The following is a 25,983-nucleotide window of genomic DNA, read 5'->3' on the forward strand; positions in this document are numbered from 1 at the left end:
TTACACGTGACAACAGATAGCGTTTGCAATCACTTTAGATTAGAATTCCCTAGGAACTGTACTTTAAATAAATTTTAAATAGTGAAGCCATGTCATTTTATATTGATTTATATCAAATATTATGTGTATCTGACGTAACCTTAACTGGTCACAAAAATGTTACATAAATATAATCTCATATGTTTTGTATAATGATTAGTTTAAAGGTAAAAAATTATATTTATATTTTGTATAATCATAATTATAATCATAAATATTGTATGATTGTTCGTTATTTGTAAATTTTGAATATTTTTGTACAGCTTATATTAACTTTGATTCTTTTTCAGCTCGTGCATAACTTGTGTAATAGAGCATATCGACAGATTGCTAGACATATCGTCTGACTAAGAGCGGAAAAACGTATCTGACGGCGGGTGGACACGTAAACTACACGCCACCCAGTATTATTACTCAATGTAATTTGCATATCTTCATCAAGATGAGATCGCATTGGGAAAGGTGATTTTACTTACAATAACGTACTCAAAGTTTAACAGGGCTTACATCTAGTAAGAGTCTTTTTATCAAATCTTAAAGAATTAAAATTTACTGTTATTAAAATATAATTCTATTTTTGCAAGTCATATCAAAGGTTATGTCTAAAAACTTTTGTTTACTGTGAAAGAACTGTCGGCATTCTGATTACAAATTATTCTTTTTGACTATATATGTAGGTAAACATTTGTGTCTGAACACATTTAATTCAAAAATATCCTTTTATTAGTAAATTTGCCACTTTTCTCAGCATGGCTTGCTTTGTACGAGCATGTGCAATAATTGTCTGTGACTAATTTTAGCGTGTGATTTTTGCATAATGCGGCAATGCCGGGAAACGGCATGATTTCATAGAGTAACAGCGAGTAGGGCAGGGCATCGAGCAGGAGCAGCAACTCTCAAGGCTTTTCGAAAGCCTACTGTGAGTAAATTAATAGACGCGGTAGGCCGCAGCAGTAATAATGATCCATTACCGCCGCACTTCTATTCGCCATAAATCTCGCCCATCTACCCAACCTGACCACATGCTGAATCTATTGTTCACCCGCACACCTGTAATAATTATTATGGTATCGATCCAGTTCGACCCAAATTTTCACGATCATCGTGATAGGAAAAACTAGAGGTAATAGATTTTGTTATTAGCTAAAAAAGGGAAATTTTCTTTGGAAATAGTGATACGTTGCGATCAAAAAAATGAAATCATAGAAAAAATTATTAATCCAGAAGAAAATCAAAAATGTCAATCTCAATTCTTAAGAAATTCTAAAAAAATTAATTTTAATTTCTTTAATATTTTTGCTGGAGAGATCAAATATTAGTATTTTTTATCTGCCTATCCATCTCTCATATTTATAATGTTTGTGGTTTATATAAAAATAGATCTATAATGTCGAGATTATTTAATAAAACTGATTTTCTTTAAACAATTCTTCATTCTGTAACACAGAATAGAGTTTATAATAATTTATTACAGCTATTCGTATTACTTTCAGGCAAGTTTTGAATCAAGAATAATTTATGTGATTGGAGGGCTGACGTTTCTGGCAACATTGAGTACTCTAGGAGTATCTAAGAGCGCAATACACACACGGATCGAATATGCGGGCGCGGCGCGGCGCAGCGAGGGAGCGGAGCGCGTATTCTCCCTGACAGTTTCATGTCAACAAATGTCGCGGCCACGGAGTCGCGCCCAGCCAAGCCGCCAGCCAGCTAGCCGCGCGACGAGATCCGCCGGCGAGTATTTGCGAGTCGCGCGCAGCTGGACAACGTCATCGCCGACGAATCGGCGTGCTTCGCAGTGACGGCATGAGCTAAATATAGCCGGTATATATCTAGGCCGGTCGCGACCGCGAATTATCCACAGTCGTGCGCCGGCGGCCGACGGAGAAAGATCAGAGGATTACGAAGTGGGAGTGGAACGAAGTGCGTGCACAGTGCGCGGACGGCGCCGGATACAGGACGCTGCAAAGGTAAGTGCGAATTCTACGTAAGCATATGCTTTTAAGGATCTCTTCCGATTTGCAACAAACATAAATCTTTGTCGTGAAACTATTGCAAAAGTGGATGCAGAAGAAAGGTGCTTTCGCGTCAAATTCGGAACACGTGTTTCGTTTGTAATAAACATCGCTGTTATAAACACGAGTCGTTTAGCTATTCTCGGTTCGCGGTTACGGTTCGCGTCTGAAATTGGCGAGCAGACGGTGGATTGTTTCGCGATTTTTGGCGAGATGCGAATTTCGGGTCGAGTATGCCATCGAGACGGCGCGATGTGCGGCGTGCCGCTGCGCACGCAAAACGATCAAAGTGTACGATAACGTTGCGCGATTTGTAGAGTTTATTTTAATCGCACTTTCGGACTTTTTTCTCCCTTTGAAGCTTGAATATATATTTATTTTGTTTTGAGCGCGTAAAGTGTGAAAAAAACTAAAGAAAAACGAAAAAATCTTGATGTTTATTGCTCGACAAAAGTGCGTTTTTATGTTGCGCATCAATAATTCAAATATTGAATTATAAAATACACAAAAATCAACAGTGAAATTAATTAATAAACATTTATTATTCATAATGTTTGTTGTTAATGATCTGTTTAGCTGTGTTGTGTTAACATAAATAAGTAAATATTAATCGTAACATATCACGTATGACATGAGGGACACTGAGTTTTAAATCGGTACACGAGATATCGAGATCGTAAAATCGCGTTCGATATATTGGGGGTGTTTGTGGTGGTAATCGTGGTTGAAGGGAGATAGTAACGAGTATGTTACGTATTGGCATTACGTCCGATAAGGTTATTACGTGTTGGATCGACATAATGTTTTGCCATCGGGCGCATAGTTTTCTGTCGTGTGACCTTGCGAGTTTTGCGCGATTTTTTTTTTTACGAGGATTCTCTCCGGGCGGTTTGCGCGTATGCAAAAAAAATTTTGAACGTGATGCCGATGATACTTTAAAGTTGTTGTCAGATTGATCGCGGCTGCGATTTGGATTGATTTACGTGGGTTTTATCGCCGTCGGGTTCGCAATTGCTCAAGGTCGCGACGCCACAAAGTAGAACTTCGCTGCCATCATAGTTGCAATGTTGCCACAAGAGCTCATGAGAGAACATACATTGAACGTGCCTTGTTCGCTCTTATTCGTTGTGAAAACATACGAAGGACAGGATTTTAAAACTCATTCGTGTCGTTTTCGAAGGTATGTTTCTGAAACGTTTATTCATATTTGCCAATATTTGCTAGCATCCATATTTTAGGTTTATCATTTGTTAATCACGATAAGTAATTGAAGAATTTATTTTCAAATCGTCTCAAGTTCTTTTTCTAATGAATACGATGAATAGAATGCATTTACGAATTCTTTACAGCTTTATAACATATAATTTTTCAAAATGTGAATTTAAAACAGTTTGGAAATAAATTCTACAATTTTTAAAATGTGCTGCAATAACATATTACATAATAATATTGATTTCTGTAATGGTATAAATTGTTTGCTATAATATTAGCATTATACATTATTGCTGGATATAATCGAATGTGTATGGAAAAGTGCATTCAAACAATTATTTTTCTTATTGGATGTACATTGCTAATATCACACTTTGCGTATTCTTATGCCTTTTTATATTATAATTATTTTTCATTGTTTCTGAACTTTCGAACAAGTTCTTTCCTCGAAACCGGTGCTCGCGAAAGAGAAGTGGGACAAGGCATTTATGCGCATTGTGCGCCTCTTTCATGAATATGAATGCGCAATCGTTCGTGTCTCTACGCGCGTCTTTGAAGTTGACTATCTATTATCGCGTTTACGAGATATAGACAAGTTATAGAGAACGAACCAAAGCGTAGACGGATGGATGAGAGTAGTCATGCGCGATTTGCGTGTAGTTAGCCCGGGATAAATTACTCTGGAATTTAGAGCGCCCGAAAATAATTCGTTTTCCTGAGAAACCGCGGGTCTCTCTCGTTTCTTGGTATCTTTGACATATCGATGTCTCTGTCGCGATAAAGATCCCAATTCTTAAATTGCGATAAGGCAAGAGAAGGATTAACGCGATGGATACTCGATCAGATTAATTAGCCCCTTGTTTAGATCTATCTAGAATTAAGCTGAGAGAGATAAAGAGAATGAGGAATGAAAAATCTAATATTATCAATGTACAATAAAATAATAGTTATGAGGCAAGTAATATTGCGAGATATGGAAGTATAATTATTGATAAAGAACGGTATTCATTGACTTACTTATTTGCCACCGCTAAAGTTTTGTCCATGAAAAGCCAATAACTTGGGAATTATCGGTGTCTCGTTATTTTCCTTGAGAAAAAGTCGATTTTAAATTAATTAAAGAATCTATTAACTCGATACTTGATATACTTTGAATATGCATATATCTACATACATAAATGAGAAATTCTTATTCATTTAACAGTTTCTTATTCACTAGAATAACTATCAGTTTCTTCTATAATTATTTTGTTGTTTTTCATTGGAGAATAATGCTCAATATAAACAGAAAAAGCAGAATTGTATGTTTTTAATACGTTTTATATTTTTATTTTGTACTAATCTTATTGCAGTCTCCCAATTTTTTGCTACTATTGTTCGCCACATTTGTATGTCTTTTTTTCGCAATATGCGAATATATTTTTATGTGAGACAGTTTAGTCTCGCGCTATCTTTCGCTATCGAATGTCAGGTGTGCATGCATAATAATGTTGTTCAGAGATATTCCGGCGTTTTATATATTTTTTTTTCTCACGGCTACGCGATAACGTTGCCGGTTATCACGCATCTTTCCTTCGACGGAATGAATGAATCAGGTGCCGCATGGACGGATATATCGCGCTATAAAAACCGTCATTACTAAATTATATGATGGGCGATGGGAGAAAACGATCCTTGTATATGATATCGCTTGTAAAATTATCGCGATAAGATCGCGTAGGAGGAAGTGCTTGAAATAACATTGATTTTAGATCAAATTTTTTTGCTAAAAGCATTATATATAGCTTTGTATAGATGTATCTATAAATATAAATATATAATATATAGTTTTTTAATATATACGAAAAAGATATTCTTATTAAAATCACAAGGTGGAAGGAAACACTCGTGAAGAAGATTAGCAAATTTTTACAGCATGTTTTTTCAACCACTGACAGCAACTGACGTTTGGCATAAAATTGCGTGCCTCTGATGTTTGTTTTTATCGGTAAACTTCCTCCGACATTGATAACCTTTGCAAAATAATAATCTTATCTTGCACACTTGCTATGCAAAGCTATGAAGGTAACCACAATGGAAGAAAGGTGCAATATTCTATTTAGCACTAACTGTAATCCTTTTTAGAACTTGCGGTGACAATTAAATTTCAGAATATTTCAAAGAATTTTAGCTGTTAATTATCACGCTTACGCATGTTTAACATTTCTATCAAAAGGTTTATTAAAAATAAAATCATAAATAAAAATGAGTATTGGCCTATATTTTCCTTATGTTTGTCGGATGTTGCATAATTTTTTTTGCAGTTTTTTCTTTTTTTCTTTTTTTATAGTTTCGGTATTATGTTGTTTGCGTCGCGAGTAAACGACAATCTGGCGCCAACTCATATATTAATGTCGTATCGATGCTGCAAACTGGTTACTTTAGAGCGATATTAAGTGAGATTATCATGCTATTGAATTGTCGCGCAAATATCTTTTTTACGTTTTGTATAAACAAGATCTACTTTTAATATATTGAAAACATATCGTACGCTATGTTTCACTGTGTATAGCATGAAATATATATATAGCAACTTTTAAAAGAAGGCAGAAAACGTCTGAAGACATAAGTCAAATAGTTATTCCTTAAGAATTGGACAGATAATAAGAATAATGAAATAAAACTATTTATTTGCCAATTTTACACAGCAAATATCTTTATTTAGCTAATTCATGATTTATAATTCCGTCTAAATTTCAGGCTCGTTGTAAATTAAGTGAAGGATAGTTTTACTAATGTTTGCACTTTTTTGAGCTTAGTCGGCACTGTTTAAAATTAGCAATCGCGGTTGTACGGTCGTTAGACGCTTCAACGTTCGACAATTCGATTCTTCTGGCGTCAAGTAACGCGTGAAGACTATCGAATATCGAAGACAAATTTGAGCACGAAAGAGCGTTGTCGAACGTGAGCAAACACTTTCGCGAGGAATGTATGCCGCCCCGGGGCACGCGAGAAAAGTTTTCGTGTCCCGTCTTACGCGAAGCGTGGATAATCATCGGGTAACTTAAATCATACACTTCGTCTTTACTAATGGACAGCCATTCTCTCTCGTACTCAGTAATTTTTGTTGCCCGAATAAGACGTTAGACGTGTCTTAAATGTAGATAGCGCATAACTGTTTATTCTGGAATGAATATTTGAAAGACGAAGTACACAATTCAACAAATTGTAATTATTTTATTTTCAAAATTTTATATTAAATTTTCATTCTAGAATTTATTTAAAAATTTTTTTGCAGAGTATTCTTTTAGACGAAAATTTTGATATTGTATAAGCATATTTGAGATATTATTTTGGAATTTTTAGAATAGAATTAGGGGACACAAATAAATAGGAACCCCTCATTTTTTTCAATTTAAGATTATATTAGTTGCAATCTTGAATCTTGCAATTTTTATATTTTTTTATGTAGAAAATAAATGTACGTGAAAGCGTTTGAAATTGATTATATACGTGCAGCATATTTATCGATGGCAAGTAAGATCAGTTATCATCTAATGGCATATACGAATAATTTTGCGCGATAACATCGTGATTGTAACAATATACGCGTCGATATGTTTATTTAACGCGTACATTGTGTAGCGTTAAGACGTTTATCTCTGCGCACGTAAGGCAAATCTCCCTTTCCCTCTCTCTTTTTCTTAAAGGAGCCGTATTACCATTTCTCTCTTCTCGCGTTGCATTAGCATTTTAAATTTAATCGCGAGACATTGACGCCCTTGAGCACTAATGGACTCTTTCTTTCTCTCCCTTCTCTCCCTTTCTCTCTTCCTCGCGCTATCGTCTCATTTCCCTTCTCTTTCTCTCGCAAAAACAGTTATATTATCTCTTAATTTTTACTGCAAGACAGGGTCGCTTGTCATTGACAAATCGGATGTCATCTTCATCTCCTATTTTTCTTTTCTTTTTAGTATGAGATATTGTAAATTATCTTTGACCTGTTTTTTAACGACACGACGCACGCAATCGACATGTAAAAAAAATATACAGAGTAGTTTGAGATATTGAGCAGAAATATGAAGTAACCGTCTAAAATCTTCTGTTTTTCGTGAATTTGTCGACTAATTTTTGGAGTCGATACATAACGAAAAATGAAATATTTATCCTTTAAATATATTTTATTATTTCTTTTATCTTATATTTTATTTTTATCATCTGCTGTAAGTTGTTTTATTGTATTTTAAATTAATTCTACATAGAGGCAAGTTAAATTGCAAAAGCATTTCGATCGCTTCGCTATTAATAGAGAATCGTCAAGAGCTGTAAAAATGTAATTTCAGTTTTACGATTCTTTGAAAATCTATAGAATTTCTCTCTCTCTATATTTTTTAGTGCCGAATTGTGTTACAAATTCTCGCCCGTATGCTAGTTCTTTATGAAGAGGGAAGAAGATGCGGGCTTAGGGATGCCTCGATCTCCATTAATCGTTCTATTAAAGTTTCGTCTCTCAGTTTCCCCGAAATGTCCCACAGCAATCATTCTTTCGATTCGGTTTAGTCGTCGATATATTGTGATTAATTACTTTGTGATTCGTAGAATCTTAACAGTGAAAGCTCGATTATTCGAACGTTATTCAATCGAATGTTTGATTATTGTCGAACAGTGCAGGAGCATTCGACTATTCGACGGAATAGTGTTGTCTTGTAAAGACGCTAATGGAACATTCGGTTAAATAAAGGTCGAATAATCGCGATTTCTGCATGCTAAATGGTGTGTTTAAAGTGAAACGCGCAAAACGTGTATATTATGCCGAATTATTCGTTGCCGGTCGAAAAACACCAGGCCTGCACCCACCTGCGCCGTTTGCCACCCACGCAATGTTCCCGAATCACTTTATTTTCACCTTTACGGCATATATGGCAGCTTGATATCGTATTGTCCCGAATACGACACTCCGAAAAAATTTCTTACGCCACACTGTAACGCATTTTGAGCCGTGCGATCTTGTTTCGTGGATAAAATATTAATGACATCTATTTCCTTCTGGCGTGAATAAAATCTTAACTTTTTTATCGCGCATAAAGTTATATTTTTATTTGAATGGAGAAAAAAATTCAAGACTTAGGCATTTGTTTGTATCACTATTTATTTTTGCTTTAGCGATAACATATCAATGAATACATAGATGTTTATTATATAAATATCTATTTGGTATATCTATTTATGGTATTTATGACATGCAAATGATTAGCAATAAAATGATTGGAAAGTGGGTGAAGGAAATCGCGTTTTGCGCAGCTCGGTTAAAATTTCTGAAAATACGTTTCTCGTCAAAAGACGATTTTACAAACGTGCGTGCACACACAATGCCACTTGCGGGAGTGTAAACTCATTTCAGTTATTTCCCTCTTGCTTCCATCTTTCGGCAGCGATAAAACCATTGCTTGCTTCCATCTTTCGATCGGCAGCGATAAAACCATTGCAGGATTTAAATTCATTCTAGATGATTGTTTAAGACGATGTACAGGACAAAATGCAAGTGATTCGATATGTCTTTTAATAGACAGAAAATAGTTGCAAAATTGAAATTATATTTGTCAGTTAGAATGTCTTCCATTTTTCATGAACAGAAAGTATGCACTGTGTGCTTTTCATTTTAATTTTTTTAATATTTTAATTTAATCGTAGTTTTCAATTTGTAATGATTGCGTAAGTGAAATCAATATGCACAATTTGTGATAAAAATATCTTGATTATAAAATAATATGTTGGTAAAATAGTATTCTTGTTAGTGAGAAATCAAAATTAAATCGCTGTTTAATTTTGTATTGATTATAAATTAATTGTATTATTTTGTATTGATTACAAATTAAATCTTGAATCTCTATAATTTTGTATTGATAATTTTGTAAAATTTACATACGAATAAAAAATTTGGTTGTGCGAATAATAGATCATCTAGAATGAGCTTTTCAGACGGGATATGTGTGTGCTAGATCGTAAGGATACAAGGACGCGCGTGCACACCTCGTGTTCGTCCACGAACGCGAACAGGAAGCATAAATTTTGTCACCGAATGCCAAACACGAACGAGAGGACACAGCACGTGCGTTTCCTACGCTCTCTTAGCTTCATAAAAATATCCACGAGCTGAAACTTCCTAAATTCAAAATAGTATGATAATATGTTATTTTTTGTAAAACTCACTTTTTTTACTTACCATTTTCCAACATTTATCTATTCTTTGTTAAACATGCCGCTAATTGAGTCTCAAATTACTAGTTTAATGAAGATAAAATTGTAATTATTTAAAATCGCATAAAATTTTATTCAAAAGTGTACACGCCCAAGGCTCAGTTCGCGAGATGCAGAAACGTTGTAGGCTTTACGAGTGTCACGGTTTACGGCGCTGGCAAAAAAGAAAGAAAAAAAGACGACCGTAAAAAGTAATTTGCTGTAATTAAAGCGGTATAATTAGGACAGATAGTGACGCGCCTTTGTGTTGTTCTCCTCATTGCCGTTCGAAGGCGGAACGAAAATAATTCTGTCCTCTTTAAAGCGCGACATGAATTCTGTTTAATCACGCCCACCGCTAATTTTCCCCGACTTTTCGCACATAAGAACCAAACATAAGAGATTGAGAAAATGTACATACATATTTTCACCTACGGCCGAAAATGACAACGACTGTCGAATCTCCGACTAGCTAAGTTTTGAAAGTTTAAAAATATACGATGAGAATTCTCATTAATTTTACGTGGGTGTTACTTTAATAGAATTTTATTTCCAAGTCTATTCTCTCTTTTGCATATCTTGCGTGCGCTCGATCTCGAAGCTCGAGAGCTCTTCTTCGGCTCTCTTGTTTATGTTGCAATCGCAAGTTTTCGAGTTACGCGACACATGTATAATCCTCGAAAGAGTCACCCATCTCCCGAAACGGGATTCGTATTTTTAGAAAGTATACTTTGCAGTATCGCGTAAAGACTCTCGCGCGTAATTCCCCCGAGGAGAGGCATTGACCTTTCGAACTCTTTTCTCTCTCGCCACGATGAAATTCTCGCGCGGGTGTATTGTTCTCTCCAGTAGGTTCGTGCTTTATCACCTTTTCTCGCTACGAGACGAGGGATTTTCTTGTTATTTTATTGCTAGTCATAACTAGATTCAATAATTATTATTATTCGATATAGGTCGTGAAAGCATTATTGTATAATATTCTTCAATGGATTCATCTTTACATTATTTTTCGTTATTATATGTATTGTTTCTACATTAAAATTATTATTCTTTTATGTATATCTAATTGTACTAAAGTTATTTTTCCGCCGTAACATTCTAAAGTCGACGACGCCCGAAAATTGACTCTACCATTTTATATGTTCTTTATAAACTCTCATGATGACATACATCGCGATAAAAGCTTGGAAAGATTATGTCGATTGATCGCAGCGCGTGTGTGTGAAATATACAGTTTGTCTGTGTAGGGGATAAATCTATCTTATCTCGAGTTTTTCATCCTTGCAATAAATACAATGAATATTCGTCGTCTGCGATAGTAAACTTTAAATAATTGCAATCTATTTATTAATAGAGATGAGAAATGTAACGGCGATTTGAAAAATGATAAAAAAAATTATGATCCTAAAAAACGTAATGACGATGATCTTGGATCGCGCGCTGTTCCGTTCACTAACCTCCGTCGTCCGAAATATGCGGTCGGTTTCCGCGTTCTATATCGCAATATGTAATTATTCTGAAGTCTGCATTCGAGATCGCACGCGTTACACGCGGTACGATCTTGTCGGAATTAGACCGCCCACGTTCGCTCGTCGTAGACACCGAAGAAACGCGATAAAAGCTTTCAGTGCTCAGATGGGGCATCGCTTGCGCAAGCTCTTTCTCGCCTTCTCTCGTTCTCTTCTCTCTCTCTTCGTTTTCGTCAATTTGCGATTTTTTTTTCAGCGAAAAGCGGGAAAAGTTTTGTTTTACGATAATTTGCTATTACTTTAAAGTTGTATTTATATAATCTTTACGTTATATAATTTTATTGTAATTTATATAACAAAATTGATTTATTTGTCACACAATTTTATTAATTTGTTTTTTTAATAATGTGAATACAATATTTCTGTAAGACAAAAAATATTGTAGATAGCATATTTTTGTTCATCTAAATAGGTGGAAAGGAAGGGGGATGGGGAGTAGAAGGCAATTTTACACCGCGCGACTAGATTCGGGGTGAGAAATGCGAGGCACATGTGTTTCTTTAAGGGGACTTCATCTCTCGAGATTTTTCTTCGGGAGAAGATTAATTATCGCTTACCCATATACTAAGAGGAGGGAGAATGTCGGGATCGAGATCGAGCAGTGCCAGGATTCCGAGAATCAGATACCAGTTCCCAGAATCGAGATGAGATACACGTGCGTTATAAATATATATTTTTTTTTTTTGTAAATTCTGCATGAAGGGGATCCATTGATAAGAGTGAACGGTCAAGAAAAAAAATATTTAGGATGTGGATTAATAATTCGCAAAAATTATTTCGAATGTCCAGCTCTTTCTACTTTTTTTCTTTATTGGAAATGGAAATTTTTTAAATTTATTTATTAATTTATTTACTTAATTTATTTATTAATTTATATTAGGATAATTTGATTTGCTTGCATTTAACTCTATTTCAAGACATATATAATTATTTTATTATAATTCATAATTATTGATCTAACATTAAGTATATGGAAAGTAAGAATTAAAATAAATTTCATAATAAACATATAAATATTGGATAGAAAATTTCTTGAATTTTTTATGTAAATTTATTGAAACACGTGTACATATATTGAATTTGTAAAAGTATATTTATTCAAAAGCATTTATAAAAATAGGTTATTTCGATTTTCTATCTTATTTTATGATGAACTTTCAAAAACACAATGTAAAACAGTATGATAATTTAAAAATTAATGTGTAGAATTGTATAATATTTTTTTAAAGGACATTTCTGCTGAATCGCGGACAAATTTCATGTACTTTCGTATCTTTCGGGAAAAGATTCTGGGCAGAGAAAATCGGGCAAATTCCATGGCATCCGAATACGCCGTACGTCAAAATCAAACGGTTCCTATTTATAAGTTTAACGGCGGGCTAAGCCAGCAGTGGGTTCGATCGGACACCTGTTTCCATTCAAATAAACGCGGCCCGATTATTATTTCAAACTGCAACTCCGCCAGTGAAGCAGCCGTCTCTGCTGCAGATCCGCGCGAGTTTTTTGTCATCTTGTATCCAGCTGGGAATCTATCAATTTAATTTACAATTAAAATTAATAACGTTTTGCCAACTCAATATTGTTCAGTCTCTGGTGACAAAGTTTTAGTCGGCATTAAAAGCGAGAGGCGAAAGAGAAAATCCAAAATGTGCTCGCTCGTGTTGTCTTCCACTTCGAGCGCATCCCACGTCTTCCATTTCGACATATATAGGTCACTGGGTAAGTGCCAAAGGGAGCCCTTTGTCACGCGCTCGGGCCTCGAAACATCTTCAAGCCTGAGGAAGTCGTTCCTTTTTTGCCTTCCTTTTTTTTGGCCCGCGAGCAGAAAGAAAGGCAGCGCAGGAGGAGAAGGAATTGTAGAAGGCCGAGAAAGAGGAGGAGGAATCGCAAGGGCATTAGGCCCCTCCGAATACGGAACGATAAAATTCTTACGAAACATCCGCGTGCAGAGAGCGAAAGGAAAAAGAGGCTTACGATTAAGCAACTTCGCGACTGTTAGCCGGAGAGTTTTGTGTCTGTTAAAAAGAATTTACAATTTAAAGTATTATCTCTAGCATTGTCCGCATTAATTTTTATCCAAGTGCTACTTTTAATTAATTTTTTTTATACTATTCTCCTTTCTGCATCCTCTTAATTTTAAATTAATATATAAATTTTAATTGATTTATAATATTCCAACATTTTGCTTTTACTTTGTAATTTTTTATATTAATTTCAACAGCGAACTCTTGTTTATACAAACGGATTAAACAAATCTGTGAAGAGCGATAGTTCGCCCGGCCGGAAGCGGAGAATTCTCTCCGAGAGAATTGTCAGCGAGAGCGATGGGGAGCCACGTCGCGAGATCTCTATTCGTTCGCGCTTCAGAGAAAATATGTGTATCTTAATGCTATCTTTAATGATTTATTCACGGAGATAAAACAGTGTTACGAGTGCCGGCGCGATTGAGAGGAATGTAGCGAATTGAGGTCGAAGCGAAGTGGAAGATGAGAGAAGCGCGAGATGTAAGAGTATAAGAGTACTCGAGAACTGAAGAGAGATGTGTATGTAAGCATTAATTAAATTGTGTATTGCGTAATATCAAATTTAACGAGAAATTTCGGTGAAGAATGTTTCTATAAACAAATTCATAAATATATCTCAAGTTTTTTTTACAAAATATTCTGAACTTTGATTATATTTCAGATATTTTCGATATCTTAATTTTTAATTTCGAATTTATAATTTCTATCTAGTCGTTGGAAGTCTACCGTCTTGGAGAAAATCTCGTTCGATTTTTTGTCGAGTAACTTTTTGGTGAATTTTGTCCGAAGCAACTTCTTGGTTACTAATTGGAGAATTTTATACGCAGCACAATCGGGATTCTCTTTCTAACATCTTGTAATGTAATATAACTTGATTCGTTAAAAAGTTGATGCGACAGCGGATTTCTTCCATACGTTTAACCGATAGGTGCGGATCAATTTTATCTGAAGCAACTTCTTGATTACTAATTGGAGAATTTTATACGCAGCACAATCCGGATTCTCTTTCTAACATCTTGTAATATAATAACTTGATTCGTTAAAAATTTGATGCGACAGCGGATTTCTTCCATATGTGTAACCGTAGGTGCGAATCAATATTCAGATTACAAATTGGATTTAAATTTATTCACGACCAATATATCTCTGTTTGCAGTCACGACTGATCACAATTCATTAACATTATCTGATAGGATAATGTTAATTAATGATTTATTCGCGAGAAACCGTGAAAATGAAGGAGCGACGAGTTGTTGACTGCGAAAATTGATTATAATTGAAATCAATCTTTTGATTCCAGTCGAAATTGTAGTCGCAATTGTAGTTTTGAATTTTCTTTATAATCTATTATTATTGTATTATATATTATATTTTAATTATGTTTTACATTATTAAAAGAAGAAATTTCACTCTTTAAAAATCTATTAAATGTAACGTTATTTTGGAATGGTGATTTATCTTGGAATGGTGATTCCGTGCATTTTCAATAGTCTAAAAGTGTGTTATGTAATTCTCATTAGTGGTCCATGTTCGTAAAAATATCAGAGTATAATGAATATCCGGTGTACATTACTGAAAAATATGTGAAGACTCATCGTGGGTGGGCAGGCGAGCGAATGAAAGAGGAAGAGAGCTAAAAGGTTGTCAATCTTGCCAGAAATAATTTTGATAGACTACTAGAAACCAGGTCGTAACGCGGTTAGGCAAAGAAACAGTTCATTTTTCAGCATCTAATCATAGCCGGAAACGCACTGTCGAAAGAAATCTGACGTACAGATACGTAACACTTTGAAATCCGATTAGGGAGAGATAAAAATGAACATTTGCATTTATATTTATATTAAAAGTATGCAAAATATAATTTAATGGAATGCTAAGTAAAATTTGCAGAAAGCCGTTTTCTCGATCGTGTTTTATTATCGGCGATACGATTGTACAGGTGTTATTGAATCGGCTCGCTTTGTAGGCGATTGCGTGTACTGATCATTGATTGATAGATCGCGAAGGTCGCGATCGATAAGGATCTGTCATTTCCGACACGGCTACGATATCGTATATTCCACTCTGGAAAAGAGGCAGAAATACTCCAGTATTATTTTAGTATTCTTTTTTAAGATACTTGAAGTATAATAGCTCGATTCTTAATAAACACTGCTCAATATAAATAATTACTTTTGCAATTGTTGCGCGAATACACTTTTCGGACATTGTTGTGTCGTCGATTATAGAACAGTCAGCACATGTAATCGTATCAGCATGTATATTTTGATAAAATGCTAAAATAGGAACAAAATATGTATATATACATGTAGATAACGATTATTTTTCATTTTCGCGATAGTACGTCAAACAAGATTTCGTAATTCGAACGTTCTATGCGCGACGCGATAATGAGCTTCCCCAGCTTTTTTCGGAAATTCCAGAGACCGAAGCTTCCGTGGCGGAGTTGGACGGTAGAATAACATCCTTGATTGCGGTTTATACAGGATATTTTTTCGCGTAGGTCTTGTTTTTCGTCCTAATTAGAAGTTGGAAATTATGAAAACTTATGAGATCCGTTCTCTGTTCAGCTTTTTATATCCGATTTTTTTTTTATAAATATATATTTATCTTGTTCTAAATGTAGTTTTTGTGCCAATCTTGAATTTTGTTATTCATTTAATCAATTAAAAAAAATTATGAGCCAGATTGTTCATATTACTGTTATATTTTAATTTTTTATTTGTTAAATCAATTCTTTTTGTTTATTTCAGAATTTGTTTCAATCTCTTTATTTTTAATTTCCCTCAATCTGTTTTAGTTTATTGAAAATGGAGCTAATAAAATAAAAGTGGGAGCTAAATTTATTCTCGTTACGCTTAATTACACATAGTGCGCTTTCAGCATTAATTAGCTTCACTTGATTCACGCAACGCTCTTTCTCTTTTTGTTTCCAGTTTAGATAAATGGTGAGAGCCTAGTGTAAGAGCCATGTACAATCTGAACGTGAACGTGAATCCCAGCCCGACCGGGGCTGCGGGTCTTCTTGGTGTCACGGCGGCGGCGGCCGAGGTCACGCCAAGAACACCGGAAATCGTAAACTCACTGATCGCCATGACCAATCCCTTCGAGGGCTACGGCAGCGGTAACGAAAAGAGCATGAGGGATCGCACGGATTCGACCAGCAGCGGCGAACCGAGCCCGCCCAGCGTCCAGCACACCTGTAGTCAGCTCATCAAGGAAGGTAAAGTGAAGAATCACACGCATTTTCGTCATATGCATTGCGCTATGCAAATGGAGAGTGTATTCTAATAAGTAAAATTTGTGGAAGGTTTTTTTGACGACTTTAAACACGATTTCTTTTTCAAATAATAAAAAGAAAGAAAGGAAACAAAAGGTGGAAAAAATCAAGGCCCCCGAATATTAATCGCGGTAAAATACACGCGAATGACGCGAGAGGAATCTAAGCGAGATTGCACTCATTGCACCCACTTTACTCACATTTAACAAATGTCACTGATTGACAATATGACGGTTCGTTTCGCTCTGCACAATATAACGCGCTTCGCGCTCTTTTTCTCTATTTTGCGTTTTTTTTTTTTTAGTTTTTGTTTCATGCACCGCGCGACGTATTAAACGGCGAATCCTGTTCCTTTCAAATTGCGGGTTACGCAACACACGCATACACACAATTGCAGATGAGGATCGTTATCGTAATTGCCCTCGCGGTTTTGTTTGCAATGGGTGGTTCGATCTATTATTCCAACCGCTAAATTAATTAAATGAAATTAAAACGATTCTCAGATAATGGAATGTGCAACTCGTTTAGAACAACGCGCTTTGATATTGAGTTTTATGTCGCTGAGTACTGACACAAATGGTCCTTAATTGTTGCGATTTAGACCCTCGAAGGTTACGAGAATGTCCTTGCGCTTTGCGTCTTAGCGATCACTATCATTTTCTGTGACATTAATACATTATGCGTTGTAGCATTTTTAAATCTACTCTCAGACGGAAGTTAATAATTTATAGCGCAATGCCGAAGAAAAAAATGACTACATTTCCATAATCTGTTTCTTCTTCTCATCTTTTATAATAAACACGAGTTTCGAGTTATATTTGCCCGCTTATTTTCAATATATTTAAAATTTCTCAATACTATTAACACTTTTGATGATACCAATAAAATTTTAATTTAATCTTTAAAAAAAAATTGTTTTTAATTCTGTGCATCGCGAGCGATGGCTTTTTCAGCTTCGGCAATGTGTAATGCTTTAATGTCAGGTGTGTTTACATTGAAAACTCTTGTTTCTTTAATAGTCTAATTTGTTAATAATATTTAAAATGCTTTTTTATTTTTTATATAATTAATATTACATGATTCAGTTCGCTTTATGTTCGCAAATAATAAAAAGAATCAGTAAATCGCGTGTCTCATGAAGTATCCTTGTGAACCAGACATATTAATGTACTTGATTATATCTACAAAGTGAAATTAATATGTGGAAATTAATTAAATCTTTGTCTGGACAGGGCTGAAGTTGACGCTACAGACGAAGAGGCGGGCGAACAGTACTACTGAGGATAGTAAGAAGAAGACGAAGAAGGAGGACGGCAGCGGCGCCGACGACGAAGAAGAGGACGAAGGGAGTAATAATAGCGGCAGGAGTGGCGTAAGTGAATTTTCATATTGCTCGCTATTCTTTTTAGAAGCGAAAGAGCTTCGCGTAGATTTTCGAAGGTTTTCCGATAAGAGTTGTCGCTCTTCCGATTTGTCTTTAACTCTTTACTATCCTCTCTGACGATTCTTTGTACAGGTTTTTAAATTAATTAAATTAAGTATTACACGAAGATTGAGAGAATCGTAGCTGATAATTTATTTTTTTGGAATTTTCATAGAAAGATATATTATTTATTTTGAGCAAAAATAAGAAATGCAAATAGATGCAGCGAAAACGAACAGTTTAATTGCGTTAGATGGATATTCGCGAGTAGACATTGACTTGATTCTATTCTGGCAGTTTCGACGATAGTTTAGAGGCGTCTTTAAATCCGAACCAGACGTCGAATCCTTTCGATCCTTCTTGTGTCCTTGACTACGACTATAACTCGCGTGTGCGAATAAATTAATTCCGACAGGCGCCGTTGAGACGTTTTGGCGATTTCGACATTCGCGAATTTGCATGCCACGCGCAGGATGTTTGTTTGTGGCTCAAAGTGCTGCTAAAATTAGCGAAATCTTGAAGCACGAAGAATCGACGCATTCGCTATATATATTTTTTTTATTCTTCTAATATATATTTTCACTTGTCGATGTTATTTCCATAATATTATTTAAAAAATCGTTATTCCAAGTATACAATAATAATATATCACATAAATGTGATTAATGAAGGATATCAGAATAAAATTGAATTATTTTTCATATTTATTTCTGATTTCCATAATTTATTTTTGTCTATTTGCTAATTAAAAATACAGATTTTAAAAAGAATTAAAAAAAGATATTAATTTTTAATGAAGATATGATCAAATAAGAAAAGACGATTATCAAAATTTATGGAATTTTAGGTAGCTAAAATAAGAAAATTTTAATGGCATTTTAAATAGTGTCGTTGTATCGTGCGATCGTAGCTTTCCTTATTATCGTATTCAAAGATGCGGTGATGTCAAAGATATTATATCAAACTCCATTCAGGTCCATCACTGATTAACATCTCCATATGAAAAAGTCCTACCGCGTATTTGGTCAGTGAATTTTTACAAAGTGCGCGATTTACGTCGATCAAATCTATAGTCTTAAAAATTTTGAGTAATAAAAACCGAAAAGATATAAGAACTCAAAAACTCAATATTCTGTGAACACTCAACCGCAAAATTATAATTTTTTAATGGCAAAATTGGAGAGCCTCAAGAATTTCCCATTTCTCTCCTTTTTACATCTCTAAAAACCAGCACCTCAGAAGTTTCACATCTTAAGAATCTACATAAAATTTCCGAACAACTGCAGATCCAAGAAACTCCCTCCTTCTCCTGAAAGAAGACGCCAAAAGGATTCAAATAAAATTTGTTAGTGGCAACAAATTAGATGTAAAACATTTCCTGATTTTCCTATAAAGAAATAGAAGACGTCGGTATTGAATTTCTTAATTTTCTCACGGCCTTCTTTCAATATTTTGAAACCTCAGGACATCAACATTTCAAGATCGCAAAGATTTCAAACTTGAAGAATCGAAATAGATAAAATTTCCTAGCGACAAAAAATATCGAGGATATTCAAGAGATTTCTTCCCGAAAGGAAAGCGAAAGGCATGCTCGAATAGAAGACAGGGTCAAAAATGCAAAATCCTTGTCGTTTCCAGTTGACGCCGGAGGACGAGGAACGGCGCCGGCGGCGGCGCGAGCGCAACAAGATCGCTGCGACCAAGTGCCGGTTGAAGAAGCGCGAGAAAACGGTGATTCTCGTGCAGGAATCCGAAATCCTCGAGACCCAAAACCACGACCTGAAGTCCCAGATCCAGGAATTGGAGACGCAGAGGCGTAGGTTGGTTGACATGCTGAGCCTCCACAGTCCAACCTGTTTGAAGCAGGGCGCGGACGCGACGTCTTATCAGCAGTTTGCCGAGCCTTTTCAACTACCCAGTTATCAGGACAATTTTGTGCAACAGCAAGCACCACCGGCGTTGAATCAGCCGCAAAACTGCGTGACTGATTACCCGGTGAAGGTTGAAGGATACGAGACCGATTTTTATCGGCAAAGTAGCCCCTTCATACCGGCGACGTCGGATGCCGGTTGCACGGTTTAGCGAAACGGCGAAAATCGTTTTTCTTCGTCGTCTTGAGGGAGGGAGGATCGTCGGGAAGCTCGGAGTGCGGAGATTAAAATTCTCAAGGTTTGATGAAGGTTTGGAGTTGGTACTAGAGATGATTTCATCAACGTTAATTGGTTTTCATTTTGTCTAAATAATACTGAATTTCTATGTGATATCTAAGAGTAAAACGCTTCCATAGATAAATGACAAAGTTTAAACAGATGGAAAACTATAAAAAAAGTTAATCGACGTTGATGAAGGCAACTCTTTTTCTGAACAGAAATTTAATTTTTACTATTGTATTCGCATAAATTAAAAAGTCGTTATATAAATTATCCAAATTAAAAGCTATAAATTTATGAAAATTTATGAAAAAATACGAAAGAAGTTCTGATATTTAGTATCAAAATCAGAATTTCATATTATTATTTTACATTTTATTTATTTTATAAAATTGTATTATTTATATATAAAATTCTACAAAAATTTTATATTTTTTACTAAAGGAAGAAAGGCACGTATGAAATAATAATAATACAAAAACAGAGGATTTCGCGTCTGACGCTAAATTGTCAATTGCTTATATTACAATCTTCTTATTAAATACATATGTTTAGAATCTTTATATTGGTTAACTTAATTAAACGTTTTGATCAGTGCCAACGACAACGGACGACGGTAATGAGAATTATAGTAATCGAATGCTCTTACCCCCATTATAACCATTTCTTTCCATATTTCTGTGCTCCTTCTCTCTCTTCCTCCTCTTTTATTTTCCGTTCGCATTTCAGTTACTATAGTTTTCATCACAGTCATCGTTGACATTGTTAATACGATTGACACTAAAATGTGATTATTTTTATACATCTTGACAACGGTCTCACAGGTATGTTTCTCGATTCCTTTCTGTTTAATTTATAATTTTTATATTGTTTGGCTTACTTGATTATTTCCACATTTTATAGCGTGATCTCAAACAGAAATTATATTCTACAATTATATTTTAATTACTGAGAATGAATATTAATCGAAACGTTTAATTAAGTTAACCAATATGAAGATAACATATGTATTTATTAAGAAGATTGTAATATAAGCAATTAACAACTAGCGTTAGGCACAAAACCTTCTGTTTTTGTATTACTATTATTTTATATTTTTATTATATTATATCATACTTTCGAGAAGTATATTTTCCTGGATGAAATGGTTAGTGTCGCGAAGGCAAGATTATATGCATTCCACATATGAGATATCAAAGAACTGAAACAATGATTTCGGTGATTATCATTAATTATTATTTTGTTTATTTTTTAATTTAATTCTTAATTTTAGTATTTTTAAACTGCAGTCCAAGCTTCTCTCCGTCGCCTCTCCGAATCATAAGTCCGTAGCTTGTAAGTCGATTACTATATTATAAACGCGAACAATGATTTTTATTTTTCGTCTTCCTCCTTGTCTATCAATCTTACTTCCCCCTTTTTCTCATTTCATCTTTTTCTCTTCTTATTTTTCTAACGAGCTCTCGTTATACTCGAAAAACGTTCAACGTAGAGAACGCTTGAAGACATTCCTTCGTAATAACCGTACTGTGACATTCTTAAGGCCTTATTAATAATGTAATTGATAATATAAGATAGAGACGGACTATATAGTGGCACTCGCTCTTCTATAAGAATCAATAAAAATCACTTATAATATAATAAAGAATCATTAAAAGACAGTCAAAGTTCAAGATTACGATAGACTATCCGAACATCTAAGATTATAAATATTCAAATGATCTCAAGATTATGATTTTCAAGTAATCCAAATTACATGAAATTACGTGAAAATATAATTAATTATAATTACATTATAATTTTCAAGTAATCCAAATTACATGAAATTACGCGAAAATATAATTAATTATAATTACATTATAATTTTCAAGTAATCCAAATTACATGAAATTACGTGAAAATATAATTAATTTTCTGATTTATAAAATTATAATTTTAGTTAACTAAAATATCGTTTTGATGTCAATATGATTTAAAAGTTTGTTTATATTTTTGAGTCCATTCGACAAATATATTATTTCTTTTATTTTTTCTCTCATACTTGTCGCGCCGATGAAAAAAACTAGCAAGACGAGCGAGTATCGCTAAGAAATATTCCGTCGTTAATAATAAAATGAGAACCGAGACACCACGTCGAATATTCGGGAATTGAAAAGAATACTCATTGCCAAAACTCTTTAAATCTATATTTAAGAAAAACTGAAGAATTTTGGGATTTTTAATTTAAAATTTAAGAAATCTTTTAAGAAGTATATATTGCACAATTTTTCTTTGAAAAAAAAAAAGATTTAGGGAACGTTTTGGGAATTAGCTCTTTACCTTACCGAAGTGCGTGTCTCGGATTCGTGAGACAGTGAGAAAGAAAGAGTACACGCGAGTACCCCGGTGTAGGTGAGTCTTCTGTCATTGATATTGATTATCAAGAAGTCGATAAACGTGCGTTCAAAGGATACTTATAATTATACGAATAACGAATGATATTTAATATTATGTACGTACACATATATTTTATACAAACGTATATTATATATATATAAATATATAAATGTAGATGTACTATGCAAGGTGTCCCAAGTTTGCGCGATAATATAAATTTTTTTCAAAATGTTACGTACAATATTAATTGAACAGATTAATTGATATAAAGAATGTACAATCATATTTTGAGAAGAGATTTATATTATTAATGTAAATTATTTTATACTACTAAAAGAATTATTAATTTTTTTTAATTAAAAAGTCGTTGCTCGCAAGAGCGATGGTGCGGTACATTTGGGACATTTTGTATGTTATATACACGCGCAAGAATGATCGCATAAATAAGTACACGCCGTTAACAATTAACGAACACAACTTAATTACATGACGATTAAATGTTAGATTCGTTGAAAAACCGAGAATTGCGTGCCTAACGACATACCTCAATTTGTTACCCTCCCTCAGTACGTTTGCTGATTTTATCGCGAAACTATCTTAGATCTAATAGTTATAAAAGAATATTATATAGATAGATAGAAAAAAAGCACAGTAATGTCAAAAAAAAAACATGTATGCATCTTACAATAATTCAGTAATAATTGTTACAAAAATTTGTCTCGAATATTTTTATGTATCTTTAAAATTACATATTTAACTTCTTTAAAATATCAAAAAACACTTTGGATTTAAATGTATTTATTTTCTAGTGTTAAATAATATTCTATCTTTTGTGTGCCATGAAACAGTTTTTAACTGCAGATTTTTCCACATAATTTTATCGATTTGGCAAACGCACTTTGGGCAAACGCTTATAAGGCAATTTCTCACATAATCTATGGAAGTTAGTTTGATCGTTAGCGGAATGCTGTAACTATATCAATTAACGAGAAAAACGCTTATATATCCGTGATCTAAACACCTTCCCCTCTTCGGAGTGTTGCCGCCAGAAGATTGATAGTAGAATTTTTGATAATGCGAAAACCGGAAGACTTTCCCGGTGCTTCGCGAACGAAACAAAGCGGGACAAAGTCTTTCGTGTTTTTCCTTCTTTTTTTTCCGTGACAGTATACGGAATTTACGTCATTACGTAAAATCCGAATATGACTTTTAACGTTTGTAAATTGCAAAAGGCTAATGATGCCAGTATCGTATAACAGCGACGCATAAATGGTGCTAGAAATATTTACCTTTTTTTATAGAATTTTTATTAAGTTGTCAGAACAGAGTATTTAATAGTTTAATGTTGTGTTATTAAATGTCATAAGATATTTTATTTTGTGAAATTACAAAAAAAATATTAATTAAAATGTATTAAACACTGACATTAGAAATTCTGTTAGAAACGCTTCTGCAAATTTACGAAGCAACCTCCGCAATTCTGGATATCTATTTTGTTATCTGAATACTGCCAGTACTAAGATCCCGGATACAAGTGGCTTGTAATATCTAAGGTCTCGTTTTTTTTATTTCTTATCAAAATGTATCAAGGATTTTCTCTTAGGACGTAAGCGCCGCTTTTTGAAGTAAAAGTTAAATTGTGAAATAGAAGTAAACTGCGTGCCAGATTTTTACCGATAAGAATTGACATTGTGTATTTTCTACGTATATTACTCAGTACCTGGCTATGGTTTACCATACAACGTATTCGTTTTTCCCCGCAAATTTTTCTGATTAATACACATATACAAACGAGATGGAAAAACGACCGACAAAATTTTATCGTTGTAACTTGAAGAAAAATTCTATTCTTTAAATAAAAATGCCTTCAATATTAAAAAAAATAACTATTTAAAGTAACATGTAAGATGTTCCCGTAAGCTAACATTTCTTTTACAAGTTTTCATGAAATAAAATAATGCATAGTAAAAAGTGCGTCATAGAAATTATTAATCATATATCTTTCTATGCATCTTTAAGAAAAATATTGTGTATTTCTGAGATTATATTTTTATTGTATATTTTATTTTCAAAATATTGTATTTTTTAAATCTTATTTAAAAATTATCTTTATTTGACATTTTTTGAAGGAAGTATTGCAAAGACCAAGCTTCATGATTTTACATAACTATTTTATTAGAAAACTCAATATATTATGCACACACATCTCTCACCTGTCTCACTCGCAAAATCAATTCAGTACGCAGTAAACATATTTTTGAATTATAAATAAGAATCGGGATGAACGTACAACAACGGAAGTAGTCTTATAGAACCTTAAAATAATTTCCTTAAGAATAAGAATCTCAGGATATAATTTTATGAACCCCTGAAACCAAAATATTTAATTACTGAAATGTTTTTTAAGCAATAAAATAAAGATACAAATCCTGCAAATACTTACACAATGATGTTGTTAATTGGGATATGAATTAGCTTGACAAAGAATCCTATGAAACCCATTATGCAAAAACCGATTGCAGTGGCAATTGCAATCTTTTGAAATTCTGTAATTTATAAAAACATATGTTACACTCAAACCATACTATTTTAAGGTTGTAAGTAGAAAGATTAATAATAAAGTCAAATTATAATAAATTAATGATAAAGTCAAGTTACCTTTGCGATCTGGCTTGGTGCATCTTTTAACAAGACGAATGCTATCCTTGGCAAACTGGCGGCCAGGCTCAGTGAGTTTCTTGATTTGATCCATTGCAAATGAGAATCTGCAAAGAATATAGAATTTATTTTAAGACAATTTTGAACCATGTCCAATTAATCAATAATGTTCAAAATGCATTCTAATTTTTCAGATCTCAAAAACTCAAATGAGATATTTTTTGCAATATTATAATAATGTTATATTCATAATATATGATCTATGAAAAAATATTTTACTTGCCATACAGATATAAAAATAGTTTCAAAAATATGCAAAGTGAATAAGGTAAATTAACGTTTGCAAAGTATAATATTAAAAAATTAGATTGTGAGTTTGGAATTTTATATGTGAATTAATTGGTCATATTTTATTGTTAGAATATAATTCTATCACATTATTTGTACTAAATACGATGCACCAAAAATATTTCACTCAGCATATAGACACTAAAATGTATTTTCGTATTTTAATAAAGTAAATAAGATTTGGGTTAGGTCAGAAAGAATCTGTTTTTATAGAAAATTACACATGCACACAGCTGTTTTATGCAAAAAGAAAACAGAATTCGTTCTCTTTTCGCATAAAACATCTACGTGCACGCACAAAAAAATACTTAAATTAGGAAATACACAATACTCACGTTACACGTTACTCGAGTATATCGCAAGAAATGCCGTTTGACACTACGACGTATCCTACGTAAATGCTCGAGACGCTACGTGGACGATACGCTGTAACGACGTCACTTCCTTGCGACTGATGTTGGCACCCAAGCGCCGCGATGCCGCGAAGCGGCAATTATTCAAACAGTCACAAATACTCGCAGTCCCCCAATTGTATATATATATATATATATATATATATAATTCTTAATTTCTTAACTTAATTAACAAACTTATTTTAGAAGACAAATTTTTTACTTATTACTTCTTTTTTAATAATAGTTTTACAGAAATTTATTGATTTACTTGTATATTATTACACATGTAAATCTAACATTATGTTGAGAAATCGTTCA

The 25,983-nt window shown here is 33.8% G+C and overlaps 2 protein-coding genes across 5 annotated transcripts; one reads left to right on the forward strand and one right to left on the reverse strand.

The window, feature by feature from the left end:
• Positions 1 to 121: 121 nt before the first annotated feature.
• Positions 122 to 24,238, forward strand: LOC105667839 (Activating transcription factor 3). 4 transcript variants are annotated; one of them, XM_012359916.2, is made up of 8 exons: positions 122 to 206; positions 330 to 501; positions 840 to 1,162; positions 1,533 to 2,009; positions 11,424 to 11,666; positions 15,972 to 16,258; positions 17,548 to 17,687; positions 19,377 to 24,238. In XM_012359916.2, exons 6-8 carry the CDS (start codon positions 16,006 to 16,008, stop codon positions 19,818 to 19,820), a joined length of 837 nt encoding a protein of 278 aa, XP_012215339.1. In that variant the 5' UTR covers positions 122 to 206; positions 330 to 501; positions 840 to 1,162; positions 1,533 to 2,009; positions 11,424 to 11,666; positions 15,972 to 16,005; the 3' UTR covers positions 19,821 to 24,238. The 4 variants fall into 4 exon arrangements, with proteins under 4 accessions (XP_012215339.1, XP_067205775.1, XP_067205774.1 ...); XM_067349674.1 differs by having other exon boundaries at positions 11,517 to 11,666; XM_067349673.1 differs by lacking the exons at positions 122 to 206; positions 330 to 501; positions 11,424 to 11,666 and having other exon boundaries at positions 751 to 1,162.
• Positions 24,239 to 24,414: 176 nt separating this feature from the next.
• Positions 24,415 to 25,751, reverse strand: LOC105667843 (protein transport protein Sec61 subunit gamma). Its single transcript, XM_012359921.2, has 4 exons — positions 25,606 to 25,751; positions 24,923 to 25,029; positions 24,708 to 24,810; positions 24,415 to 24,632 (listed from the first exon to the last, which is right to left on the reverse strand). The coding sequence occupies exons 2-4, from the start codon at positions 25,014 to 25,016 to the stop codon at positions 24,623 to 24,625; spliced, it is 207 nt and encodes a 68-aa protein (XP_012215344.1). The 5' UTR covers positions 25,017 to 25,029; positions 25,606 to 25,751; the 3' UTR covers positions 24,415 to 24,622.
• Between the last annotated feature and the right edge of the window lie 232 nt (positions 25,752 to 25,983).

This window comes from Linepithema humile, chromosome 2 (assembly GCF_040581485.1).
Source record: "Linepithema humile isolate Giens D197 chromosome 2, Lhum_UNIL_v1.0, whole genome shotgun sequence".
Lineage (NCBI taxonomy): Eukaryota > Metazoa > Arthropoda > Insecta > Hymenoptera > Formicidae > Linepithema > Linepithema humile.